The 26751-nt window shown below is 39.2% G+C and overlaps 1 protein-coding gene across 1 annotated transcript in view; it reads left to right on the top strand.

Annotated features, from left to right (window-relative positions):
* The window catches only part of LOC104521395 (POU domain, class 6, transcription factor 2-like), a gene marked incomplete at its 3' end in the record, with an annotated part of 128015 nt that extends 105449 nt beyond the window's left edge, over positions 1 to 22566 (top strand). Inside the window, exon 5 of the mRNA XM_029083818.1 lies at positions 22429 to 22566. Coding sequence (XP_028939651.1) covers positions 22429 to 22566 — 138 coding nt within the window. The remainder of the gene's footprint in view (positions 1 to 22428) is intronic.
* Between the last annotated feature and the right edge of the window lie 4185 nt (positions 22567 to 26751).

The raw sequence follows: 26751 nt of genomic DNA, 5'->3' as shown, positions 1-26751 counted from the left end.
TGTGGAATCTGAGGCCTCTAGCAATGCATGTTGGTCTGCCCTGTAAATGCAGAGGTAGCATTGCAGAGGTGTTAACATACCCAAGTGAGGTTTTTTGAAACAAGATTCAGTGCCAGGAAGAGTGAAGGTGCTATGACAGGGCATTAAATGCAATGAGCCACCCAAGCAAAGATGCAGGATCCCAGGCACACATCTACACCCTACATCTAGAAGTCCATACTGCTGCCTCTTCGTTATGGCATTGGCATGAACTAGATGGGCTTGGGTAGGACTCCACCTGCTCCTGATTACAGTGCAGACCTGTCTACTGCTTGGCATCTGCGCTAGGAAAATACCCCGAAGTTCCTGGAAATGGGCACAAGTCAAAACATTTCAAACAGAAGACAAATCGCATCAAATCTCTGGCTGCAAATCTCTCATATCTGAAAGCTGAGCCGTTAGTTTCAGGGAATTCATAAGTTTCAAGTGTTTTTCTTTAGTTTTCACTTTATTATATCTAGGACAGGCTACAGAAATGTCAAAATATCATGGAGGAGGCAGGTTCGTATTGTTATAGAGCATTACAGGAGGCTTAATTTAGATGCCATTCTTCTGATTTTATATTAAACTAATTGGAACTCATCCTTGCCTTTCTTTTCTAGTCATTTAAGGCAGATGTTTCTTGAAGGCCTCAGCAGCCTATTTCTTCCCTAATGCTGCTTTCTCTCTGTATTCCCTTTACTCCATGCACGATTATCATGAGTAAGAAAGATTGGCTTCATGTGGGCACTAAAGTGAACAGAAAGAAACTAAAGCAAAATCTGGGTGAATCAAGACAGATCTACTGGCCCTTCCCTTCTAGGAAAGGAGAACACTGAGGAGAAAGGAGCAAAGGAAAGTGAAGGCTGCCCTCACACTTGCATCTAATATTTTTCAGGAAACCCTTATTCTCAGCCTTCATATAGGACTGGCTAAATCTGTCAGGTCCTAGGAAAGTTATCATTTGGGAGAATGAGAAGGTTCAACTAGTGTGGTGACAGAGAAAAGCAGCAATCTCAAACACTGCTTGATGAAATAGAGCTCAGATAATGCCTTTCTCTAAATTAATTACAGAAAATAGATTGATAATCTGAAACACTTCTTTCTTTTTATTATAATTTACAATGCCTTTTGTTCACCATTTATAGTGTCCTGATGTTCGATTCATACTTCCATCTATAGCTGACTTTTATGAAGACTTTGTAAAAAGACAGCACATTAATTCAAAGATTTTCAATACAGATCAATAATCATTGCAAAGCAATTGCAAACATACGATCTTCCTTTTTCTATTGACAGCATTAGTCAGATTTTTTTGGTCTAGTCCTGAATCAAACCCTAGGTCTGATTTCACACCAGTGTAAATCAGGCCCCACCACCTCTGTCGAAGGCCAGGTGTGATACATCAGTACCAAAGCGGTGTCAGCGAGGTTGATCTGAGTGGCTGTGAATTTGGGGAAGTTTGTCTTCATGGCACAACTAAAACTTTACGACTGTGACTTGTCTTCATCCTTGAGTTTCTCTTAAAAGCTCTGCACGTGAGAAATGTCAGTAGAGCTCCCAGCACAGCCCCATGTTCAGAGCCTTCCCTGCCTGACGACATTAAGAAGTCCTTCACACAGTAAGGCAGGATGTGAGCCTGGAAACACAAAAGCATTACCCTGGTTCCAGGACTGGTAAATCAGTGTCTGGCACTGGCAGCCCTTAGTGAGAGAGGCACTCCCTCCAGCATTTCTTCTCTGACTAGAGTGGGAAAGCGTACACTGTATTAAATTTGGCATACAAGACAAGATATACTCCAACTTTAAAAATAACAGCAACGTCTCCATATCAAGTGCTTTGGGACTTGGACTGTACACTTGGCAGTTTTGTGTTTGTTTTTCTCTCCTAGGTAGTAGTGACAAATCACTGGGTTAAGAACATAGCCAAATAGGAATGAAAGGTGTTCTACCTCCTGATCTCTCTCCCTGGTGTGCTCTGTATAACAAAGGAATGTTGTTACTTCTGCATGTTCCGGGCTAAATGTGTAAAAACTAATCAGCCAGTCTCAAAGCAGTGGGCTAAGATTTAATTCTGCTTATTAAGTAAGGGACAAAAGTGCCTAAAATGTGTGGAGTAGTTGCCCACAGCTGCTAAGCTACGTTAATTATCAATGTCAGCGTCAACTTGGGGTCATCTTCTTCAAGCTGAGAAAAGCTGATGGGTGGGCTGCCGTAATGAGGAGGAACACGAGATGTGTGTCTGTGTAGGGTCCTCAGCACACAAATGGCACAAAGGGGCTGTGACTGTCCCGTCTGCCACTGGCAAGCAGCAGAAGCTGAGTCTCACCCTGCTGACAAACTGAGGATGAGGAATATCGTATCCTACATCCCGTTGGGCCTCGTGTTCCCTGTGGCTGGCAGGAATTTACTCAAATTTCTAAAACTTTCAGAGGCTGCAGGAGCAGCCAGGGAAAATAAAAACCGTATCTAAATATAGCAGAAATACAGGCAGTATATAAATACTGGAAACTATGTTTGCTTCTGGCTCTGTCCTGCAGGAAGCAACTGAGTGACACTGAAACCTGTGGATAGCCAGGACACCACTGCTCTCTGCTCTGCATCTCCACAGGGAACCGCAGCGTAACCTTTAGTGTGTGATCTCCTAAATGCAAATGATGTTCATAGCAATTACTTTAAGGTTTTTTCTCTCCCTCCTACTGCCAGCCAGAATTAATGGCACAGCAGCAGAACAAGCAAGCGCTGCATAGAAGTGTCTGAGAACGTGTGCTGTAAATGTACAGTGCCAGCTCCCCCCTTCCCCTGCCGTAATGTCACAAGCTCAGTGCCCTTGTGGGAAAAAAGCCCGCTACCCCTCATCTTTTTGTGGAGAGGATCCCCTTCTCAGCTCATTTCCTCCACCCCAACACATACCCTCTGGGCCTTGCTGCCATACCAGTGATTCTCCTTGTTTTTCCTTCTCTAAATTCCTTCCAGAGAGCCTAGGAGTGTGCAGCCACCAGGCCTGGGCAGCAACAGGAAAGGCTTTCCAGAAAACAGCAGGCTGACAGTTAGCTGGAACGGGGGATTATAGGATCCTTAGGTTGGGCGGAACGGGGTGGTGTGTAGAGCACGGGGTAGCATTACCTGCTAGGGTTCATCAACAGCCAGGCTGGCTCTCAGCAACACTCTTGTTGCAGCACTTGGAGATTTCTGAGGCTCTAATGATGCTGTTAGCACTTACTCAGCTTCTACCTGGCTAGGAGGCATTATCATTTGCTGGCTTTTCCATTCTGCCGTTAAAGTAGTATTTTTAATATACAGGTAGTTCCTTTTCACCAATCTAGACAACACTGATAGCAAAAGGACATTAAATCTATTTAGCATGAATTATTGCCCCAACTCAGCTAACATGAATATGCTTTAAAGTATTACTGATAAAAAGACTAAGGAAAAGACAGTTTTTTAAAATATCTTTTTTCAAAGATGTTTCTTTATCCAGACTTTTCTTATGCCTTAGTCAGTTTGTATTTTAGCCCAGCAATTTTGCCTCCCCTCTCCCAGACTGTGTCTTACAGGAGTGTGAGAACCAAATCACAGTGATATGCAGTCATACTGGCTGTTGGCTGCTGCCATCTTAGAGCAGTTCACAGCTCCATCTGCTCCTGCAAAACAAAGATGATATTGATAAAGAAGATGTGGGTTTTAGGAAAGGATCTAAAAGAACAGGCTAGGATCACTGGCGACTGGACTGTATGAAGTGCGAGCACACCTGTAACATTTTCTGCTCCTAAAGACAATACGGTCTTAGCAGACAAGCAAGACAAAGGAATTACGATTATCTCCACTTTACAGATGGATAAATGAGTTAGTAAGAGATTAACTAACTTGTCCAAGGTCACTCAGGGAGTCTAGCAGGCACAGAACTAGGACCTAGATTTTCTGAGTTTCTAAGGAAGGATCAATCTCTAAGAAACAGTGTCCTAAGCTATGTTTCTTAATAAAAGAATCTCGTATTAAAACGTTACAAAAGTAAAAATGCAATTTCTTTACCTTTCAGTTTGATTAATGGATTCTTCACAACACAACAATAAAGCAAGTTCTTTTATAATAGAGAGTATTTGAATCATTTTTTTTTTTCAGAAAGTAATGATGGGGAAAAAAACCTTTTCTTTGATTAATTCCAGGTAGATTTTGTTTCTCTCTTTTTTTTGGACGATAACTTCTAGATATCAAATAGACGTATTTAAAAGTGTTAGGCTTTGGCACGATGGTGAGCCAACTAGCAAGAGACCACCCTTTATAGATAATATAATAGTAGAACAAATTGAGTTTCCAGACCTTAATCCTCTAAGAAAAGCTGAAACCAGGGGGGAAAACTTCCACAGTGTTACTCAGTTGGTTCACCCTATTTGATTGCCGGTTGGTACATGAACCCTATTTTAGAAGTGATGTGATTTCTATCTAAAATAAGCTGTTTACAATGTTCTGTGGGCTATTACTGTTGAAATGCTAGTATCTGAAATTCTTGAAAGAAGTCTACGTTAAAGCAACATCCAGAAGACTGTAGGATTGTCTTGTATTCTCTCTGAAATAGAATGTGATTTCATCTGCATCAGACTGACTTATATGAAGTAATTTTACTGTTTTGCTTTTTAGCATTTTATGAACTCCCAGAGAGATTATTGACCCCTACTTAAAAAGTTTGTGATGAGAAGATACACTAATAGTAGTCCTATTAGTAATAATGACCATAATGGGCATAAATTCAGCTGTTCTTTTCAGGAGATGAAATATTTTCATTATTTTTTTATAGGCATAAGTAGACCTTAAAAGCAAAGATATGGGAGGAGGGGTCAGGGTTTTCTGCGACTTCTCTTTCAGTGTAATATTGCAGCGTACAACAGCTGCAGAAAACAGGATCACAACCAACTGGGGATACTTAGTGAAGAACAACCACTAAGGAATACTCCAAGGATTAATTTTTAATTATTATATTGGAGGTTTATGTACTCAATTGTTAAAAACAGGAGCGAAATTACTAGCACTTTCCTTATAACATGGACCATACAGCCATACATTCATGGCTGCACCTTTGTTATCCATGGGAAATGAGCACATGGTTGAAGTGAGACATAATTTAAGCACAACAGCAGATTTTCTGTACCATGGCCAAAGGCACTTTTGATTGCTCTGTGCGATACAGGGCGGTGCAGGGGGTTCTGAAGCTGTTCCAGAGCCCTGTGTTGGTTAACACTGTACCCAGGATAAAGAAAATGAAAAGCAGAGAGAAGGGGACTACCATGTTAGCAGAGTCAATGGTTTTTGTGGCCTGGGCAAGCATTTCTGCATTGCTGCTCTTTACAGTTTGCTTTTGTTATAAAATGTCGGCATATATGCTCAGAGAGTGATCCCAGGTTCCTGAAGAGAAGAGCTGCCAAGGTCTGGAATCTGTCATTCTGCTTTAGGTGCAGAGATAGTCTGGAGAACAAGTGTGATGAGGAGTGGCTGAGGGAATTGGGGTTGTTTAGCCTGGAGAGGAGGAGGCTGTGGGGAGATCTTATCACTGTCTACAACTACCTGAAAGGAGGGTGTAACAAGGTGGGTGTAACAAGGTGGGTGTTGGTCTCTTCTCCCAGGTAACTAGTGATAGAACAAGAGGAAATGGCCTCAAGTTGCACCAGGGGAGGTTCAGATTGGGTGTTAGGAAGTACTTCTTCACTGAAAGGATTCTCAGGCACTGGAACGGGCTGCCCAAGGAGGTGGTTGAGTCACCATCCCTGGAGGTATTTAAAAGACAAGTAGATGAGGTGCTCAGAGATACTGTTTAGTAGTGGACAGGTACGGTTGGACTCGATGATCTCAAAAGTCTTTTCCAACCAAATGATTCTATGATTCTGTAGTCAAGCTGTCATTTAACTAAATGATCATTTGACTTAAACGTGTCATCTGGGATCTAGGCTATATAGCCCTGTATAGTTAGGGCTCAGGGCTAGGTCCTTAATGCAGGTTCTTACCTCTCTCTGGTCAAATCTAAATCACTAAGCAATGCATAGAGATGCCCCGAGTCAGGCAGCAGGACTTGGTGTGCAGTGTGGCCAAAAACTGGGAAAACTGCAAATCTCCATTTGCAATGGGTCCTGGTACAGGGTACGTGCCATCCAACTGAGCGACTTAAACGTATGCTCAGTTGCCCCCATGGTCAATGGAAAAAGTCTTCTCCAGAAGACTTTGCCCTGTAAGCTCTGAAATACAGAGCACCTGTGTGTGTATATACATACATATATATATATATATATATATATGTAATACCTAGATCACCTATTTCCCTTTGCCAGCTATAGAGACAATGAAAGGGGACTGGCTTTGTACCTTCAGAGTCTAAAAGTAGATGTTGGGGGCATTCCCCAACCAAATAGAAAGCAGACAAACGTGTGTCTGCAGTATGGGCTGATTCTGTTCCCACACAGGCCAGTTTTAGAGCTTTGCGACAGAATATGGGCTTGAGAGGAGCATTATTGCAAGTCTTTTTTCTCCTCCTGTACTAATGTAAAGAATATCAGAATAGTTGTGACACTATTTTGTAAAACTAAAAAGAACACTAGTCAAAAAGACTGCATGTTTCTAAGATCATCGCATGTAGATTAAAGGCTCATCTCTTATGCAGTGACTTATGTATGCCTATCATCTCTTCTCCTGCATCTTCTGCACAGCAAGACTGGTGTATAGGCTTTATGAGATGCAGAAAGATGACAGAAATACAGAACTCTCTTGATTTACCTATAGTCTTCTCTCTTCTGTTCCTAATCTAGGATTTAGTGGGTTTATGATACGTTGTATGTCATGTGCCTGATTTAAAATAATTATTTTGATAGTCATTCTTGCGATTCCACTTTTTTATGTTTCAGCATCTTGTGTTGATATATTAGAATTAGTTATTTCTTTTATTAGCTCAGCAGTGCTTTATTTCTGTAAATATAATTCAAGACCTGTAATTTTCTTTATCCTTGGTGAGATTAATCTCTATATACTTTTTTTTTTTTTACTTGTGTTCTGCTTGGGTTAAGGGAACATTCCAAAATGTATACATGACATATTTCTTGGTTTTTCTTAGATATCATATATCACCTATATTAGATGGTAGCCTGTATTAGGCTGTTACTTGTTTGTTAAAGATTATGGAGCAATCCTGCATTTCTTGTATGTTGTCTTGGGCATTTCTTATACAGAAACACACATGCACATGTACATGGAGTCATGGACTTCCAGGGCACAATCCTAAAGGCCACCAGTTCAACTGTGACTGTTTTTTTTGTTTCTTTTTTATATTCTTTTTTCTCAGTTTTCCTTTTATGCCTCTTGTTCTTTGTAATTTGGCTTCAAGGATGGTTTTTTTGATATAGGTTTGGCAAATATGTACCATGTACAATAAGCTGTGGATCTCTTTTCTTTTTATTACTGCATGTTTTTTCTGAAATACTGTAATTTGATTATTTGTCCACCTATTTTTACTTTTTAATTTTCTGGATTTATAGTGTTAGGGCTTGATTCTTACATTGGTGTAAGCAAAAAGCAGGCCTCTAGCTGTACTATTTTTTTCCAAACTTTTACCCCCTTTTGGAGGTAAAGGGTAGCCCAAGAGTAATTTGATTACAGACATTTTTGCTGCTGCCTTTATTATTATATATCCAATCCAGGACATTTGTAAAGAATAGCTAGTAAGCACTAGACATAAAACTCAGCTGTGGGAGAAGAATCTTAACTGGAGATGCCCTTACAACATCATCTGTTGAGTTTCCCCGAGTAAAGCATCACATCCACTTTTGGTTCAGTCTAATTAATGTATTTTGAAGATTTCAAAGGCACCCTCTACTCAGACTGCCCCATGGGATAACACGCAGTAGCATATGGTCTCTACTGACTCTCCAAATTCTTCCTCTGAGCAAAGAAGAGGTAGTGGCAAGGAAGCAAAAGTAGATCTTGGGTAGTAAGAATACCCTGAAGAGGGGTAAGATTGCTAACGTTTGAAAAAATATCTGGCCAGCAGTCAAACAAAATAAAAAAGCCCCCAAAACCCCAAACAAGGAAACAAATTAGGTCAATTAGTCATCCTTCCTGGGACAGGCACCGTCCCCAAGACACTGCCAATGATGTGGGGAGCTGGCTGCCACTAGGGCAGCTCCAACTGGAGGCAAAACCATCCCTGTCCCAGAAGTGACAGATGAGAGGCAGAACAAGAGCTCCCTAGTGCTGCCCAGAGTATCATCAACCCTTCCTTTCCACAGCAGCCACTTGTTCAGGTGAGTGGATGAGGCCTTAACTCCATGGCTACTTATCTCTGCCGACCAACCTGGAGGCCAGTTGGTACCGATCATAACTAAGGGGCCTGTAGTATCCTGTAGTACAGCTCTTGTGGCTTGACATGCAATTTTCCCCTTGATTTTATTATCTTTAACAGCATATAAACAATGAGGGTCGTTTATACAAGTGAGTCATCTTTTCTGCATAATAAGACAGAGTGATAGGTCTAGAGCCCAAGTAAGCATTATATGAGTTACTGTAATTCATTTTAAAATAGGACTTGATAAAAACAAGGCGTACCATATGTGACATTTACTGCAAGAGTGTGAATAAACAGAAAGGCAGAAGGAAGGGTAGGATGGATTGGGGAATTCCCCACCACTGCAGTGGCAAGTTGAGTAGTTGATTTATCTTATGAAAAGTGTCAATTAACAGTAAAATTAGTGTTTTCTAAAGAATATATATGTTGTCATGTCGCAACTTCAGAGAGAAGACAAGGCTTTTATTTATACAGAGTGTTCTGATAATGTAAGTCAACAAAGTTAAACCAGTTAATTTATAAACAGCAGCAGATCCAGACATATATACTGTGCTCTCCTGGATCTACCATTGCCTTGTGGAAAGTCAGCCTTCGCTTTGACATAGCTCCTTGTAGTTATTTTTACCATTTATGTGCTTCTTCAGTTAAAGACCTACATTTTGTGAGCAGCTTTACTAGTTACTTAGATGTTCATTCATTTCTGTACCTCAGAGGAATTTTTTCACCCCCATTAATATTACCTGTATATATTATGGCAGTGGCTTAAGTGCCCAACTTACATAAATACTAGATAAATACATAAATTACTAGGTAGTGTGCAGCATTCAGGAATATATATTCCACATGCAGATTTGCCCTGAAATAAGAAAATGAGTTTTAATTTGGATCTTACCTTACTGCGGTGCACGTGCACATGTAATCCAGTCATAATGGGCTTTCAGGTGTATTATCTAAAGAGAAAACAAACAAGCAAACAGGATGTAAGCAAGGGAGTTTTATTATTCTCATTTTTCAGACAGGAAATTAAAGAAATGAAAATATATGGAAGAATTGGACCCCTAGTGAGATTTCTAAATCTCTACCCAGGGACCTTAATCACAAGACTTCCTTCCTTCTCAAACATAATTATTACTATTTCCATCGCATATACTTTGGAAAGTTTTTCATGTTTCCACATGAAATACTAATTTTCTAACCCAAACTTTCCTTTTAAGCAAAATCAATGAAAAGCTATTGTTGCTTTTACAGATGCCAGGGAGAATTATTACCATCATAGGCAACAATAAAAAAGATATTTTCACCCTCGGTAGATTGAATTACTGAGAAATAACCTGATAATTACTGTATAAAACACCCTGTTTTAACACTGTTTTTAATATCCATAAAGTTTAAGATTTATTTCTCACAAGCCAGCATCAATGAGCTAAATTTTGCCTTGCTCTAAACTGGTGCAGTTATGCTGACCTCTGCGGGACTCCAACTTTTCCATGGATGGCTCTTAAGAGGTACACTATTTCTGGATTCATATTAGTTAGGAATAGAGAGAGAGGTCTGATTTCACTAAAATGGATTTGAATAAGCACCATAATTTCCTTGAAATCAAAGGAAATATTTTGGACTTCTAATAGTATATCAGGTAAATCTGCTTTAAATTAGACCTTTGACCAGTGGGGAGAAGCAGCCTTTTGATACCCCTGAGGGTGGGATTCACCAGTGGAAATGTGAGGGAACCCTTGAGTTCTGGCAAACTCCCCAAAAATGGATCCTTGTCCTTTGCTCCCTGCACATCTTGGTTCAGATGCCTTCACAACCTGCAATGCTCAGCTGGCTCGTGGTCTTCAGGAGAGAGAAAGGAAATTCCCCCTCAGCACACTCATGTTTCTCTCTTGCGGGTACAACCAAAAAAACCTGTGTCCTGGACCCGTGCAAAAGTAACAACTGTTTCTCTCTTGCGGGTACAACCAAAAAAAACCTGTGTCCTGGACCTGTGCAAAAGTAACAACTCCTGGTTTAGTTTAGGCTGTTGATCTTGTTTGTCTCTTCTAACTGGCTGATGTTCACCTCATCTTCTGCAAGTCAGAGTCCTTGTCTGTCTCTGAGGTGAAACTGAAAGGACTGTTACCTGCCTGCTGATTGTTGAAAGAGGAAACAATTCAACGCAGAATGACTGCACCTTCGTTTTGGGTTCAGTTAATACGTACTTAAAGCTAGGCCATCCCTTTTCTCTTCATCTGTTTTCTCCTGGCATGGTAAGGAGCCATGCAAGTGCCCTCTGTGAAATTTCTCTTTTCAAGGGGATATATTCAGCTTTAAGTTTGGAAAGCAAATGGCACATACCTCGTGTTTTATAGGGAGTATTTGTTTTATTACACGCACAAGTAATCTGAGTGTGATAGGTGTTGTGAAAGTGTCCTGTCTTAACAGCACTTGATCTGGACTCATCACTGGTTGTTGGAGGTGCATTAGAACAGCAGCATTGTCTGACCGAGTTGCCTGCAAGAATAATTTGACCCTTGGCTTACCCCTTTTACTGACAGAATTACCAGTACCAGTGGCTGCAAAGAGGTCTGCAGACTGCACCCTTTCCAAAGGTATATTTGGGGAAATAGTTTAGGAACATGTATGTTCCTCCCAATCCCAAATGGGTGAGATAAAGAAAAGGGCACGTAAGAATGATTTCTCTGAAATGAAGTATTTCCACTCAATTTATAAAACACCCGTCTGTGAGGGTGATCCATTTTACATTTCCTTTCAAGAAATCATTTTGGTCTGAACTAAATGTTTCATGTGACCTAAAATTTATTTCCTTTCCATTTTTTTTTCCACTCCAGGTCTGCCTGAACTCTATTTTGTTATTGTTTTGGGGTTTGTTTTTTTTTTGAGGGAGTGAGTAGGTTGTTTCAAGGGAATTTTTCAGTCTGAAAACAGAAAAATCCATTAGTTTCACAGCTGTAGGTGTAAATGTTTTGACTTCTGACTTCAGTGGATAGCTTCTCTAGTTTACAGAGAAAACCACCAACCAGGCCTTTGGTGAGAATATTTGATATAAATGAAATATCAGTGTAATCAGCTAATTCTCAGATTTCAAATGGGAGTATCTTTGCCCCCGTATTGCAGATTTGTAGCCTGCAATAAGAAATTGAAGGGGCTGATTCTGACAGTAGTTACCTCTGTTTTAACCAATTGCAACTTTTTTTTTACCTCATTAAAATCACACCAGATGTATATCCTGGTGGAGAGAAATCAGAATCGGACCAAGAACTTGGAACTTACATTATTTTCAGCACAAAAAATTCCCTTGTTTTGTAAAGCACAAGAATTGCTACAGGGCCCATAAATATTTTGTGAATCTGGTCAACAGATAAAAGTAGAAAATACTTAGAACACGAAGAAATTCATCTGTCTGTCTATTGACAGTGCCTTATGGAAGAACAAGAGTCTAGGTACAATGAAGCAATAATGAATTTAATGAAAAAGCTACAGACATTCAGGTTGTAAGCTGAGCTGCTGTTGAAAAAGATAGTACATATTTTTGCCCATATAGCAGAATTCCTTGGCTTGAATGTCTATGAGTAGATTTCCATTGATAATAAATATGGAGGAAATTATTTATTGTAAATGATAATTAGACTTTCCCCAGGCTATGCATTCAGCCAGTAGCAGATACTGAGTAATAACATAGGCATTATTTCTGACATTCTGCCTCCACACACAAAAAAAAGAGAATGACAGGAGCTAAACCTTACCACGACTTTTTTAAAAAAATACAGTAGTATCAGCATAGAGGTAAATTAATTTTTGCATGTGATTTTTATGTATATGTGGAGTATGTCACACCCCGTTGTTATCTGTGAAGTAGAAAAATCACGGTCACAAGAACATACTAACACAGACTCTCTTGAGTTTAAACAAGAACTGCGTTAGGACTTGCATTAGGCTAACTTTAAGCCGTCTTTGCAGGATCTCAGCCTCACATTTTAACCAATTTGGAATTGATCCTTGCAGCAAAAAAAAAAATTCTTCAGTTTATACTTGCAGTCATCACTCACACTCAGCTCTCAGCAGTTCTTCTGTTACCTCAAGCAATATGGAGCTCTGCTTTTGTTATAAGAGGATCTCGGTTTCATATACCCTCTTGCCATCAATTTATAGTGCCTAGCACAGTGGCAATTGCAAAGACCTCAGAAACAATACATTCCTAGCCTATATGGTTTTAATTATATTTCCAAGTTTCATTTGCTGTTGGCGACTTGATGTTATTTTGATTTTGCTGCGGTGAAATATATGAGTTTCAAATGCAGCTTTGCAATTGATTAGGAATTAATATGGCAGCATTACAGATGTGGTAGATTTACTGCTGCTTTTGCAGCTCTGTGTGAACTCCCCTATGGAAAACCTATTGTGACCAGATTCACAGTGACGTGAGCAAAGTGGCTGAGGCTGGAGATAAGACATCAGAGAAAAGGAATCAAATAGGTAAAAGCAGAAGAAGAGTCTATCATGGCAAAAAAAAAAATATACCCACCCCCTCAAAACCACCCAGGAAAGGTGGGACATGGCTGGATTATTGGGGGGGGGGAACAAGCTTTTGAGGCAATCAGTACCTTTAAAATAACTGGTAAATGTTGTGTATGCCTCCCAGTGGAACCATTACCAACATTAAATCTGGAATCACATAGTTGTTGCTGGGTGCAGCCCAGCCCCACGCAGCACGCATGAGCAGTGCTGCTGCTGGGGCAGGGCTTGCAGGATTCTTGCTGACACCAAATGAGCTGGAAATGCCCGGGAGGAGAGAGGGTTCTCTGTGGAAATGTTTCATATGTAGCTGCATTACACTGTTAACCCTCCTGCCTTTCCTCCTCTGTAGGAGCTGTGCTGAGAGCACAGGTTTTGGCGTGTTAAATACATGATTGGTACCGGTTCTGTGTAGCTTTATGTAGAGAACATATGCTGGTGAAAAAGAGAACAGTGGTTGTATGTCCATATCGACAGTGGGTTTAAAGAGCTGTAGTCAGTCCTGGGTTAGCTGATGCCTTCTTACATGTTTCCAGTCAAATTAAACTGGAAGGGAGGTTGTGGAATCTCCTTCTCTGGAGAGATTCAAGACCCGCCTGGACACCTTCCTGTTTAATTTCCTTTAGGTTCCTGCTCTGGTAGGGGGATTGGACTAGATGATCTTTTAAGGTCCCTTCCAATCCCTAATATTCTGTGATAAACCTTCCAAAAGGGAGCGTGGCAGGAGGTTGCTACCATCTGAGGTGCAATATGCTCACGTAGTGCTGGCGCAAGGAGGGGGAGTGCAGGCTCATCGAGTGTTGATTGCTCTGTCTTTAGAAAAGGAGTAGCAGCAGTAACCTCCCCACTGACACACAGGCAGCACACAGTTGAACAAAGTCACATTCCCAGTCCATCACTGGGCACTCAGAACCATACTAAAACAATAAAATAGAGTTTTCCAAGGAACACGTCAACAGTATCCTGCTTAGGGACCCTCAGCATCCTTTTTTGCATGCCCTCACACAGACTTTTGCTCAGGTTCCTTGTTTTAGTGGCTATCACTCACCCCTTTTATTTATTTTATTAGAAATGTGGTTTTGACTTCAAGGTTTTCAAACTAAGTGCTTCCTTCAACTTTGTTCACACTTCACAAATCTCGCTTTGTATACTGAGACTTCAGCAAAACTCAAATGTCTAATTAAAAATCAGCATCTCAACTGATTTAATATCTCGCATATTCTCCGTGCAACCTGGAAAATAGAGATAGGACTTCTCAAACACTTTATCAATTGTGCTGTTTAGGTCATTTTGACTTTTGGGCAAACTGACATAACCACAGAGGATTAAATCCTTCCAGCTTTCTAGATATCTGGATTCAGAACCCGATGCTCGGGAGTCATCTATATCGTTCAACTTTGTATCAGATTGGTGCATCTAATAAGGTCAAGTTTGGAGCTGAAAGCAGTGAAAAGAAAAATATTCCACATAGTTTCAGTTTTAGATCTGATCTTACTCACGTTCAAGTCAATGAGACTTCAGTGTAAGCACTTGGCTTACATTGGTGATGCTATTACACTGCAAATAAATGAAAGTATCCAGATGTATTTACAGCTTCAAAAATGAGGATCTTTGTAGAACAGCTGGCTTGGAATTTTTAAAGCAGCTTTATATATGTTCTCAGTCAGCGCTGTGCCCCTAAGTATTTAGGGTTTATTCTTCAAAGGGCAAAAGAGAAGGTTTGTACCTAAAAGTCTGATTTTTAACATGAATATTTGAATATAAACAGTTCCAGTGCATGTAAACTAAGATTGCAGATTGTACTGTAGAACAAGAGTGTTTGAGAAATATTTTCTCAAATACCCACCATGAAGCGTCATATTATCATGGTGTGACCTTACATTGCATTTTTAACATTTATATATGCAAATAGTCATATTTACATGTGCACGTGTCATTCACACATTCAAATTAAAGGCAAATAAATGTTTTAGATTAAGGAGATTAATTTGTTGTGTCTCACAGTTGACACACTTTCTGTAGAGGTTAGATCACCGAGACCCAAGTGCTGGGCTCTTATCCGAGAAGACAGATGGCAATTTCCTTTTGATAAGAGTTCATTTTTTTAGCAGCAAGGGAGCCCTGAAGTAGCCATTTTTCTTGCGGGGAAAGCATCTTTCAGAAGCCAGATAAATCATTTTAAAAATAGACAAACATAGGAACCGAGGAACTAATCAACCTGAAATGAGCCGAGTTGTAGCCCCTTTCAGAAAGTTTAGGAGATGCTCTTTGCTTTCAGTCTTGCCACACATAGGAACTACTTCAGAAAATTAGAGAATTCAGATAATTTTCTCAGTAGTCTTTCCTCTTTTCTGAGCACCAATACAATTAATGATTAGTAACGATGCAAAATGTCATCAAGTCAGATGAGGTAGTTTGTTTACAATATGTTTACGTCGTGCAGAAAATAAACAGTCTTAGGTATTTTAAAGACTGCATAAACATAAAGGTAACTAACCAGGCTAAACCAAGATGACTCTGTTTAATTAAAATCTGGAGCAGTGCGTGCCAGCATGGGTATAAGATCTGGAACATTTCATATTTGTAATTTATAAAAGTTGGCAGCTGGTAACCCACAGGACTAGAGTCTTTGAGCAGCCTATAAGTACTGACCTGCTGCTGAAGAAGTTGGTCAACTACTCTTTATGGTTATTTATATTATATAAAATATATTTAAATATATTCAATCTTCTAGGTAAACAGATAAGACCCAGCCTCAGACATGCTGACACCTTCGATTTAGTTTATCTTGTAGGATTAGAACCAAACAGGATTCTTTTCCTCTATTTTCCTTTCCTCTCTTCTTTTTCTGTCACTAAAAGAGCAGAAATGAAAATGGCTGGGTTGGTTTCCACTCACTCCTTCCCTGTGCCCTAATGTGTTCTTCATTATTCATGTCTCCAGTAGTTCGGTCCTAGAGAATTGTGAATGATGTCTGCTCTTTATGCCACGACTCTGTTAAAAATTGTGCCTTTTTTTATTATTATTTTGTAAATTGTTATGGTAGTTTTTTTAGACTGGTTCCAATTTGACCAGCAGCACCTTGTTTACAAAGATGATGTGATAAATTTTGTGCATCCTCCTCTATCCATGTCATATCAAGGCGTACATGAGCACTGCGTGCTTCCCATCACCTCAGGTCGCGTCGCTTTGCATTGAATCAAGTCATGTCACATCAGCGATACCGCTATCAGTACTTATTCCTGATAGAAAATTCAGCATCGATTTAGACAGCAAATAGCTCAGCCACAATAAATGTATATAATGAGCAGATTAAGTATCTGTGAGAACCAGATATTTTAAGTGTCCCTGGCAAGTTGATGCTTTCAGATGCTCCAATATCCTTGTCTCTACGTTGTATTCTGCACATAAATTTCTGATGTATGTGCATACACTAAAATGTCTGGCTAAGCAGCCTATTTGGAACTCTTACCATCTACAAGCATTTGGAAATACAGACTTGTGCAGTTTGGAAATAATCAGACATTATTGGGTGGGTCTGGATATTGTAACTACATTGTGTCATTTATAGGTTGAGCATATCCCGGCACTGTACAAATAACAAATGTTGACAGATTATTTATTATTTATTTATTTCATAATTTGGGATTTGCCTCAAACATTTGCCTGCTGGGCCATGTTTTTAAAGAGTTATGCATGATTAGGCTCTATGACAGCTATTTTATTAGACAGTTTACCCTGTTAATTTATAAAAGTTAAATGTTGTAATTATCCTATTGCATAAAGAGAAGGGAGGGGGAGGGTCAAAATAAAAAAAAAGTCTAACTGATATCAAAAACATACAAAGTTTCTAAAATGTTTGATCATAGTATCTTTTTGGATAACATTAACTTTTTTTGTTTTATGTTACCTATATATTCTCTTGGCTTTCTTGGGATCTGCATGTTCACAGATTTCTTGAAAATTTGACTTAATTTTGCTTAAGATCCTAAAAAATAAATTAACCCAGCAGAGCTCAGGCAGCCATAGTTGAAAAATTTGGCTGCAAAATTCTATATAAATGCTAAGTGGTCTTTTGATTGTTGATTATTACAAACATTTATTTGGCACTCATCCCGGCGGTATCTAGGTGCTTTCCCAGGATTAAGTTGAAGCAGTCTTTCCAGTGCCTTTTAAAAATTTCACTCAAGAATTTCGAGATTTAATACAGGTCCATGGGAGCTATCAACTTGTACAAGGTATATATGCATATTGAAGATAATTAGGAATATAAGCATTAATACTACATAAAGAATTTGTCAGAAGAGCCACTAAGGACTTCAAGGGAAGCTGTTCTTCTGCACTCATTTGTTTATGTTTAGGAACTAAGCATATGGGTATCTAGGTGTGAATGCTCTGCTTCTATGTCTTCAAGGTATTGAAGACATTTTCATGTTGCTGTTGTTGTTAGATACAGTCCACAGTTACTGGGGTGGGATGTTGTGGTGGGTGAGCTTTGGCTAACAGCCAAATGCCCACCCAGCCGCTCACTCACTGCCTCCATGGGATGAGGGAGGAAATAGGATGAGAAAGCTGATGGGTCAAGATAGAGAGACTGTTTACCATTCACTGTCACGGGCAAAACAGACTCAACTTGGGGATAATTAATGTATTACCAATTAAAATAGATTCGGGTAGTGAGAAACAAATTGTTCATAAGTCTGAACCACATTTTTCCTCCACCCCTCTCCCAGACACAGCTTTACTCCTTCACTCCTGACTCCTGTACCCACCCTCACTGGTGCAGGGAGCATGGGGTTATGGTCAGTCCAGAACAGGTCCTCTCTGCTGCTCCTTCCTCTCCACACCTCCTCCTCTTTTCTCTGACCCTGATGTTCCCTCTGTTGTTTTCACTCTCTTTTTTTCTCCCTCCTTCTCTGCAGCTCCTCTGCTACCACAACCTTGCCATGTATACCCATTACAAAAGATAATGCTACTCACAGTAACGAAGAAGGTACCTGAATATCCTCAGAGCCCGTGCTCAGTTTGGAACAGTCTTTTTCCCTTAAGGCCAAGTGTCTACTACCCAGAATCTTTCTCATGAAACATGGTGGAAAAAAATGGGAATAAAACCCACTAGATTTTAATGTGTAGTTCAATCATAATCTAAATACAGATAAAATTCCCATAGATTCTCAGCTAAAAATTCCTACACAAGCAATTGCCTTGCTAATAAAACTTTCATGTCTGTGATCACTTTTCACTTAGTCTGGATAGAAAAGAAAAATGTCATGTGTTCTGGTTGAGAGCCATTGCTGGATTCTTCTCGACTTCTAGTTATTTAAATCAAAGGATTTTTCTATTTTCCCTTAAAAAGCATTGGTTTAGCAAACACTCTCACTAGCTGATCTAGTAGTGTGATGCTCCCTACAGAAAGGATTGTCTGAGAAAAGAGACTGAGGATCTGTCAGTCTAATCAAATACATTGCTTTTCTATACTAATTTAATCTCTAGGAGATATCCAGAAATGTGATTTTTTTTTTTTTAACAGCCTTCCTGAAAAACACTGATACTATTTTATAAAATGAAGTTACACCTGCAGTTACTCCACAATGTGTCCCTGCATTCTCCATTGCTGCATTCAGAGAGTGGATCTTCACTCTTAGCCTCTCCCACAAGTCCTTTAGAAAACATACAAGATCTGACTTTATTCTTATACTGGCACTACATAAAGTGACCTTACCTTTCAGGTTACAAACCCATTTTTTCATATGATGCTCTGGCATCCTGAAATGTCTTGGTTTTGCGTTTCAGCAGTCAAACCATTTGGTTTTTTTCTTTATATTTGTTGAATAAGTGGTATTGTAAATGAGTGAATGTGGCTCTTTGGTTTCCAGACCAGGGGAATGAGAATTCAGTAGGATATATCATTTATAGAGAAAAGTAAAATTACTGTGTAGGTTATCAAATCTGATCTTGTATTCAACAATACATGAATGCCTGATCAGCTTCTCACAGCAAAGATAGTAAGTTAGCTTTGGGAAAAAAAAGAAGAAAAAAGAGAGGAAGAGGGTATTCTTCCAGAAGAAAAAAGTATTTGTGTGTCTCAAGAAACCTGCTTGCAGCATTGACTCTTGAAAAATCACACTTTTCTTGATGTGTTGTTTTGGGGTTTTTTGTTTGGTTTGGTTATTTTTAACTCTAGAAACTCTCACTTCACCTGTCCCACTTTTAGGATCTTGTAAGTAGCGCCTCTTTCATCCCCCATCATTTTACAGGTTAGTTTTATTTGTGTAAGTTCTGTTTGCTGCAGTGGAATGGCTCCTGCTTTACACTGGGTTAGAGCAGAACAACTTTCATATGCTTCTCCTTTAAAAGTTCAGCTTTGGGAAGTCAAAAAAATGTACTGAAGCTACTCAGTTATTACCAGATTCTTCCTCATAAAGTTTGCTTCCCTGTATAATCATGTCATTAGCAGAGGCATCCTTGAGAGGGCTGGCCTGTCACTTTAAACTAAGATCGCTATTACCTGCTGTTATGGCTGGTGTTTTGAGTGGGAGCAGAAATTTGGGCACTGGAATTGACAGCTCCAAAGGTCTCAGCCTTCCAAATTAAATCATTATTTAAATACAGAAACAAAATGGGGGAAGAGCCCTTTGTGGGATCTTTCATAATAAATTTCTAATGTTTCCAGTAAGTGTTCTCAGGGATCCAACCTGCACTGAGAAGTGGCATAAATCTCTCAAGTCAGAGATTTTATTTTTAAAATAAAAGCAAGATATTGTTAGAAGTTACTTCAATATCCAGACATAATAAAATGAGGTGTATGTATCCATCCCCAATTTGCATACAATATAAAAGGGGTCAGTTTAGCAGAGTGGAACTTGCGGTCAACAGCTTCCCAAAGCATTCAAAGAAAAATACATCTTATTTTTAATCAGAGTTATGAATAGATAGGGAAGTTTTTACATGCATTTGAAAGTCTCTTATGCTGCGAGTTGGCCCATTCACTGTGATTTTTCCTGGAACATGGTACTACCCGGGGTACCTATGCATATCATAGCCTCTGCCTTCATTTTTAATAAGTAGCTTATCTCTGTGATGCAACTAAAAGCAATCCTGAGTGTCTCCAGGGTTTGTTGTAATTAAATTTTATTGTTGTATTTGAAAATGTACAGGTTTTGAAAACTGGAGCAAGAAAAATGGAAGGGAGATTCTAGGAGGTGATAGTCTGATTTTTAGAAGGTTTTAACCCTTTGTAGTTTCCAGACTCACAAGCTTAGTTATGCTCTCCAGGTAACTGTTCCTGTACGTGACTGAAGCCATAAACTATAGCAGGCAGTGTCGTTTCTTAGCTGCTGTCAGGTAACCATGCAAGGATGATCATTTGTACCTGCAGTCAGATGCTGTAGGATCATAGCTGCAGTAATTTGTGGCTGAAAGTCTTTTTTTTTTTCCTGAAAGTCTTCCAGTTGTGCTGCTGCCCCTTTCTTATCCAAGTAGTTACAGGTACAAGGGAGTTACTCCAAGTCCCAGTGCTGCCCGTGAAGTGCTGTGGAGAAAGGCAGGCTTTCCCAGCTTCTGATGTGGATAATAGAGTAATGTCACTGTTCTGAGCAGAACACTCTCAAGTTTATCTGTACCATTATCCGGCACTATATTGCCATGCTCAGGCACCACATCCCAAGTTACTGAGGAGCGCGTGCAACTACACTTGGGCTCACACCTTGTGCGGTCAGTGGAATTGCTTGCACTCTGCATTCAGGGACCGAGCTTCACCTTGGTCACTGTGCCCATCTCTGCTCTCTTCACAGCTCATCAGGACTGCTAACCAAGCAGTCATCGCAGTTTCCCCCTTTCTGCTTTAATTCTTTCTTGATTTTCTTGCCATGGGGTGCTGTGGACTGATTTTGGAGATTCATATAACAATTTTTTTCCAAATAAAAATATTTCCTCCAACAATGTAATCTTTTCCATCCAGCATTGCTACTAATCTTTATTTAGTTATTTACTTTACAATTTCTAGAGGGATTGGATGTGCCCAAGGCGCCCCTTTAGGCAACACTTTATATCAAGGTTCCATTTATAAATACTTCATGAAGGGCTAATGAATGATTAATAGATGTTTTAATGTATGACCAATCAATTGGTGTAGATTTCTCACCGTCCAACAGACAAGTAGGTTTCTTATAAGCATAGATTATAACCATATCTGACATCTTCTACTGATGAGCTTCTAAACATCTATAGCATACACACTACTCATATCTGTAACATGCTTAAAACATCTACTAATCGCTGATTAATTTTTTATAACCTATTTTGAAGCAGAGCCTGTCTGTGGAGTACAACCCTTACTGGTGTCTGTGACTCTTCATCTCATAGGATTGATAATTTACTTGTCATCTAAGGACTTCGAACTCCTACTAATTTCAGCTCAAGAACTAAGCTTTTCTGAGTTAGCTTCGGCATTTTCACCTCAGCCTGAGAAAAAATGTGTTTGCTATCCCCAGACTTCCCCCCCCCCCGACTTCCATCTGCTTTACCCTGCTAATGGTTATTTTGCAAGCTCTACTAAAATGCAGTGATTCTTGGGGGGCAAGCCCACTCTAAAATACATTTTCAGCCTGTTGGACTCAGTTTGATTATTCTCAGGACAGCTGTCCAATGATGCGGGTTTTTTAAATGTCATTCCTGCATTCCTGTATGCTTGGTTCAGAATTTGTCCATTTTCAGAAAATATAAACTTCACAATAATCCAGTAATTAACGAGCCACCTCCCAGAGGACATTTGATTCTGACAGAGAAACACACATTTTGCATGTTTGATAAACCCAAGTGTTGATGGGAATGTTCCTCTGTGGAATTCCCACAGTCTCCTAAGGTGAAAGCCGTGACTGTGCTCTCTGCTTTATACAGAGCACCCAGGTAGAACCAACTGAAGTGGGCAGTACAACTCACTTCCTGAAGAAATTTATAAATCCAGCAATTAATCATTTGCAGTTGAGAAGCATTAAATTGCCTAGGTATCATATCTTGCGAATCAATTTTGAATTTTTAGTTGATTTCTACTGAGCTTAATCAGGTTTGAGTCCTCTGGTGTCATTTATCTAGGTGTTGAGACCAGTTCTTTAATGATACAAATTAAAAGTACCTGCAGGTTTTTCTCATTTCTGGGGTCATTAGTAAAGTAGTCTCTGTTTGGAATATCCCGAGCTAAATATCCCACTCCCACTGAAATCAAATGCTGACCTTTCACTGATTGCTGTTTACAGCAGGATTGGGCTACTACATCTGTGGCATTAACCCATTGAACCTAAAGAAACACATCAAGCATAACTAAAAAAAGAAAGAGAGGGTAGAAAAGGAGAGTTTTATGCTTCAATATTAACATGGAATTTTCTTTGGCTTTTTAAAAACCATTCTTTGTCAAAGACACCAAAGCCTCAGAAATAAGAACTTCTCAAAACTGCTCAAGCTCTTGGAGCAGCCAGTGTTTTACCCACGTTAGCACAATCACTTGTAGGTTATTCAGTTAGCACGCTGGGTTTCTGTGTTTGTCAGGGCTTTACCATGGTCTTTTCTTTCTTTTTTCAGCTGGTTAATAATCCGCTAGCAAGTCAGGCTGCAGCAGCAGCAGCCATGGGCTCCATAGCGAGCTCCCAGGCCTTTGGCAATGCCCTCTCCAGTCTTCAAGGGGTCACAGGTCAACTCGTCACTAATGCACAAGGACAGGTGAGTAGAAGATGGAGCAAACAGTGAATTCTGATGGCAGGCTGATCCTGGGACAAAAACGAGTTCCGCTTGTATGACAGCAATTTAAAAGTGCACATATTGAAGATAAATAAATATTGATTTGCCAGACAAGGTAAGAAATGGAAAGTCTGAGAACTGGGAGGAAGTTAGGAGCTGTTGTAAAGTGTTTTCAAGCTGGAAAAGGCTTAAGGTTTGTTTTATTTTAATTCAACCTTTTGAGAAGATTACAGTAGTGCAATAATATGGTATTTTACAAGTCCAGCAACCCTGTGAATCCTAACAAACATACCAGCTGTCTTCTTCCACTTACATATGCCTAATAACGGACAACTATATTGAAGTGCTACTGCACTATTGAAACTATGCTTTTTCACAAATTGTAGCATTTCTGTATTACTTCATTTCTAAAAAGATATTCAATGTTTTAAGTAAAGGAACACAAACTGTAATTAAGTATCTGGGATGGATTTAACTGGGTGGCTTACTCATTAACTGATTAACTAAGTTAAGCAATTTGCAATGAATCTGCCAGTCTGTAATGCAAATTTGGGAGAAACTTTTGCTTTAAAGAAAATTTTCCACACAGAAACTTGGAAAATGTTCAAGATTGTGCATTATCTGTGCATCTGAAACATCTGAAAAATGTTCAAGATTGTGCATTATCTGCGCTTGGGAGCTGTTTATTTGTTGCAAACTATTTCAGTTTCAGGCTTAACTTGATGCAGAAACATATGCATCTGAATCCATATATATATAAATAATTCAATTGATGCAGTAATTCTTAAGTAGCTTTCAGATTGTGTACCCTGTCATTCTTTATTTCAGTTACTGGGACTAAAATTAACACAACTACTTGTTTCACATTAAGTCACTGCAACAAATCTGTCAGTATAACTTATGACTGGACCTGGTAACTGAGTAATTTGAATGTCATTATTCTAAATGCTACAAATTGAGTGTACAGTGATATCCAGAGTGCTTATGTGGATGTTAGGCCCTGGTAAATATTTATTGAAATGATGCAGCTTGGATAGTATGTGAATCTAAAGTTTTGTTTCTACTCTTAATGTTTACTTTGGGGAAAAAACAAAACCAAACATAAAGAGCAGGTTTTTTCCTGGTAATTTTCTATCGCCGTGTTATTTAATTGGAACAAGGGTGACTTAATTTTTGGCCCATTAAAAAAATGAAAGACAACACTTTATAGGAGCCCCATTTTTTATTTTTTAACATAACATATAAACAAAGATGCATCCTGAGCTTCACTATCACCATCCAAGTCCCAGGAAAAAAAAAATGCTGACCTTGTTATATTTACTGGGTGGGTGCAGAATTGTTCCATCACTACCCCGAGGGTTGAACGATGGAGCTTGTCAAAGTGAGGCCTTATCTAATGAATCATCTTATCGCAGGTGCACACCACACATATTAAAGGAGGATTGTATGAACAATGTGCCCTCTACAATAACCTTTCAATGTCTACTTTAACCCTTGTTTCAATCCCTTTTCATCAAAGGATCATTTTATGCAGCCAGCTTTAAATGGAGGCTCTCAAAAGCCTATTAAGATTTCTGGAGGGATGGGGTATTGGTTTGGAAGAAAAGTTGGTTATAATACCTATAACTCATAGTCAGATCAGCTCCAACCTAGAAGCCTGGTTGTTTCTATCTGTGCTCCAGAAATGGTTCACAATCGCCACTCACGTGAGGCAGTTGGCACCAAAGATGTTCATTGTAAGAGCTGGAGATATAAACCCAGCCTGGTTTTTGGACACTTTTCCCTTTACATGCTCTTCACAGAAAACATAAGTGTGGCCATTCATTGTACACTTAAAAAAAAAGATACTGCTGTGAAGATAGCACTGAATGAAACTATAGATTCCCTCAGGCTGAGTCTTGTGTATTCCATACATAATGTAAAGTCCAATAATTCCACAGGTTGCAGAGAAAGAGAAAGAATCCTCTATTGTTGGATAAAATGACAGAATCTATCTGTTTGCCCAGCTCTTTTAAATAAGGGCTATCTTTTTATTACTTGTTTTTACAAATGTTCCTTGGCTTATAATCAGTACTGCAGACCTCGCCACAATATAGATAAATATTGATAGTGTGTAATGTAACACCCATTTTTATAATATTCAGCATAAACCCGTAGTGCTTAGAGCACACTTCTGAAGCTATCTGTCTTCAAAACAGGACTATTCAGTGGAATTAAACTACATTCCAGAAATTAAATTACATTCCCTGCACATTAATAAAATTATAGCAAATAAAGAAGAACTGAAAGGTATGTTTATTCAAAACTGGGAGCGTAAATGAATAGTAATTTGGGATACTCCATTTCTGAATGATCTGCTCGGCCTCGTTAAGGAGACAGATTTCCATCCTATATTAAGAATCTGCCCTTTGAAAATCGCCCCTTTCAAAGAATCACAAGTGTGACACCCAAAATTCACTCCTGCAGATTTAAGGCTGGATGATTTACCCGACTGTTAGTATGTGCAATCTCTGTAATTATACGCTGCTTCTGTTATAGAAATTCAGGGCTTGTAAATGTCCATCTGTCTAGCTAAATAGATGGTGATCTGTAATCCCAGGAGACGTTAAGCTGTAGGTCAAATCCAAGATCCTATGGCAAATTTAGGGAAATGATCTTTTAAATGACATATGGCATGGCCTTAATTCCCAATAGTCTGGGAGTTCTTACAGTCAAAGTAAAAAAATAAATAAATCTATATATATTAACAATAATTTATATAGAATATTGTTATTAATTTATTAATAATTTTATTAATTTAATTATTGAATGTGCAATTAAGGTATGATAATTTTTTTTCTTTACATGGCAATATGAACCGTAATACTAGAGCTCCCCAAGACCACTGTAGCAAAGAGATCTAATCCATTGGAATAATATTATTAGATCACCAGTTTAATTTGATACGGTACAGGTGGAGGCCTCTAAATCAAATTTTCATTTTCAGAGGCGTATTATGAAGAGCTATTGTCCCATGTAACACTGCTTGCACTCTGTTTACCCTCAGCACTTTCCAGGAAGCTTCTGAAGGACTGGGCTTTTATATCTTAAAGACCAGGGTAGGACAATTGCCAGATTCCACTCTGTGAGTAGAAATAGTGTTTTCAAAGAGAAGCTGTCTGCCCGCTCAGCTTCAGCCTGCCCTTATAGTAGGATCCTAGTGCCACTGCTGCACTTGGATTCTTCAGAGATGTAACAACCAGACATTACTCTTTTTTTGCTCTGTTATTGCAAATGAAATAAAATATTAGGAGTTTTGGGTGGGGTTTACTATGTCTATTTAGTACATGGGAAGTATATTTTGGCTGTTTTCTTAATCTTTGTGATGAACCACAGAAACATGAAAGCAAGGTTGATGCTTCTGGTTTCCATAAGTGCTACCTGCAGGCCAGCTTCCTACTTGGCTAAAACATAGTGCTTAATTGTCATCAGTTGCATTTGTACAAGTCCTTTGACTTCAACGGGATTAAATAAATTTTAACTATGGGTGCTGAGTAGTTTAGTTTCTTTTTTGGAAAGATGAGAGTTGTCTAATATGAGAAAAATACATCCTAATTCAGCAATTGCAAAATAACATTTTACCATCAAGAGTAGAAAAATAGCATGATAAGAGTTGGCATGATGAACTGTCTTGTGGTTAAAGAGGGCAATAAATTACTTTTCCTGGTAGGTTAGCAGGAAAACGTAACTAAGGATGGTGTAATTGTTCAGTGCATACTTTAGTGGAACAGTTAATTTAATTGGGATGGCATCAGTATAATGTAAGAATGCGCTTGGAGGAACTCGAGCTTCATTGTGACCATGCCTTGCTCTTTAGATGTGAAAACCTTCTGTGTATGAAAAACCTTGAGCACAACTCCACCCTGACAATTAACAAAAAATAACTAATTTTTGAGAGTTGTAGTCCACAAGCAGCTCAGGAAACTAACTAGAGAGAGAAGCGTTGTTGATCCAATTAGATAACAGGAGTACTTTGTTTCTCATTATTCTGATGAGAGGGTACACGTTTGCTCTTTGAGTTTTTTGATGGTAAATGGTGCTAATGAGGCCTGATGGATTCCCTGCTCCTAACAAGCCACTCAGCAGCGCGAGTGATTACAATGGAGATAGATTTGATGGGATGCGCTC

This window comes from Antrostomus carolinensis, unplaced genomic scaffold (assembly GCF_000700745.2).
Source record: "Antrostomus carolinensis isolate BGI_N321 unplaced genomic scaffold, ASM70074v2 scaffold3700, whole genome shotgun sequence".
Classification (NCBI taxonomy): Eukaryota; Metazoa; Chordata; class Aves; order Caprimulgiformes; family Caprimulgidae; genus Antrostomus; species Antrostomus carolinensis.
The sequence above is the reverse complement of the archived record's forward strand: the minus strand, read 5'-3'. Positions and strand labels throughout refer to the sequence as shown.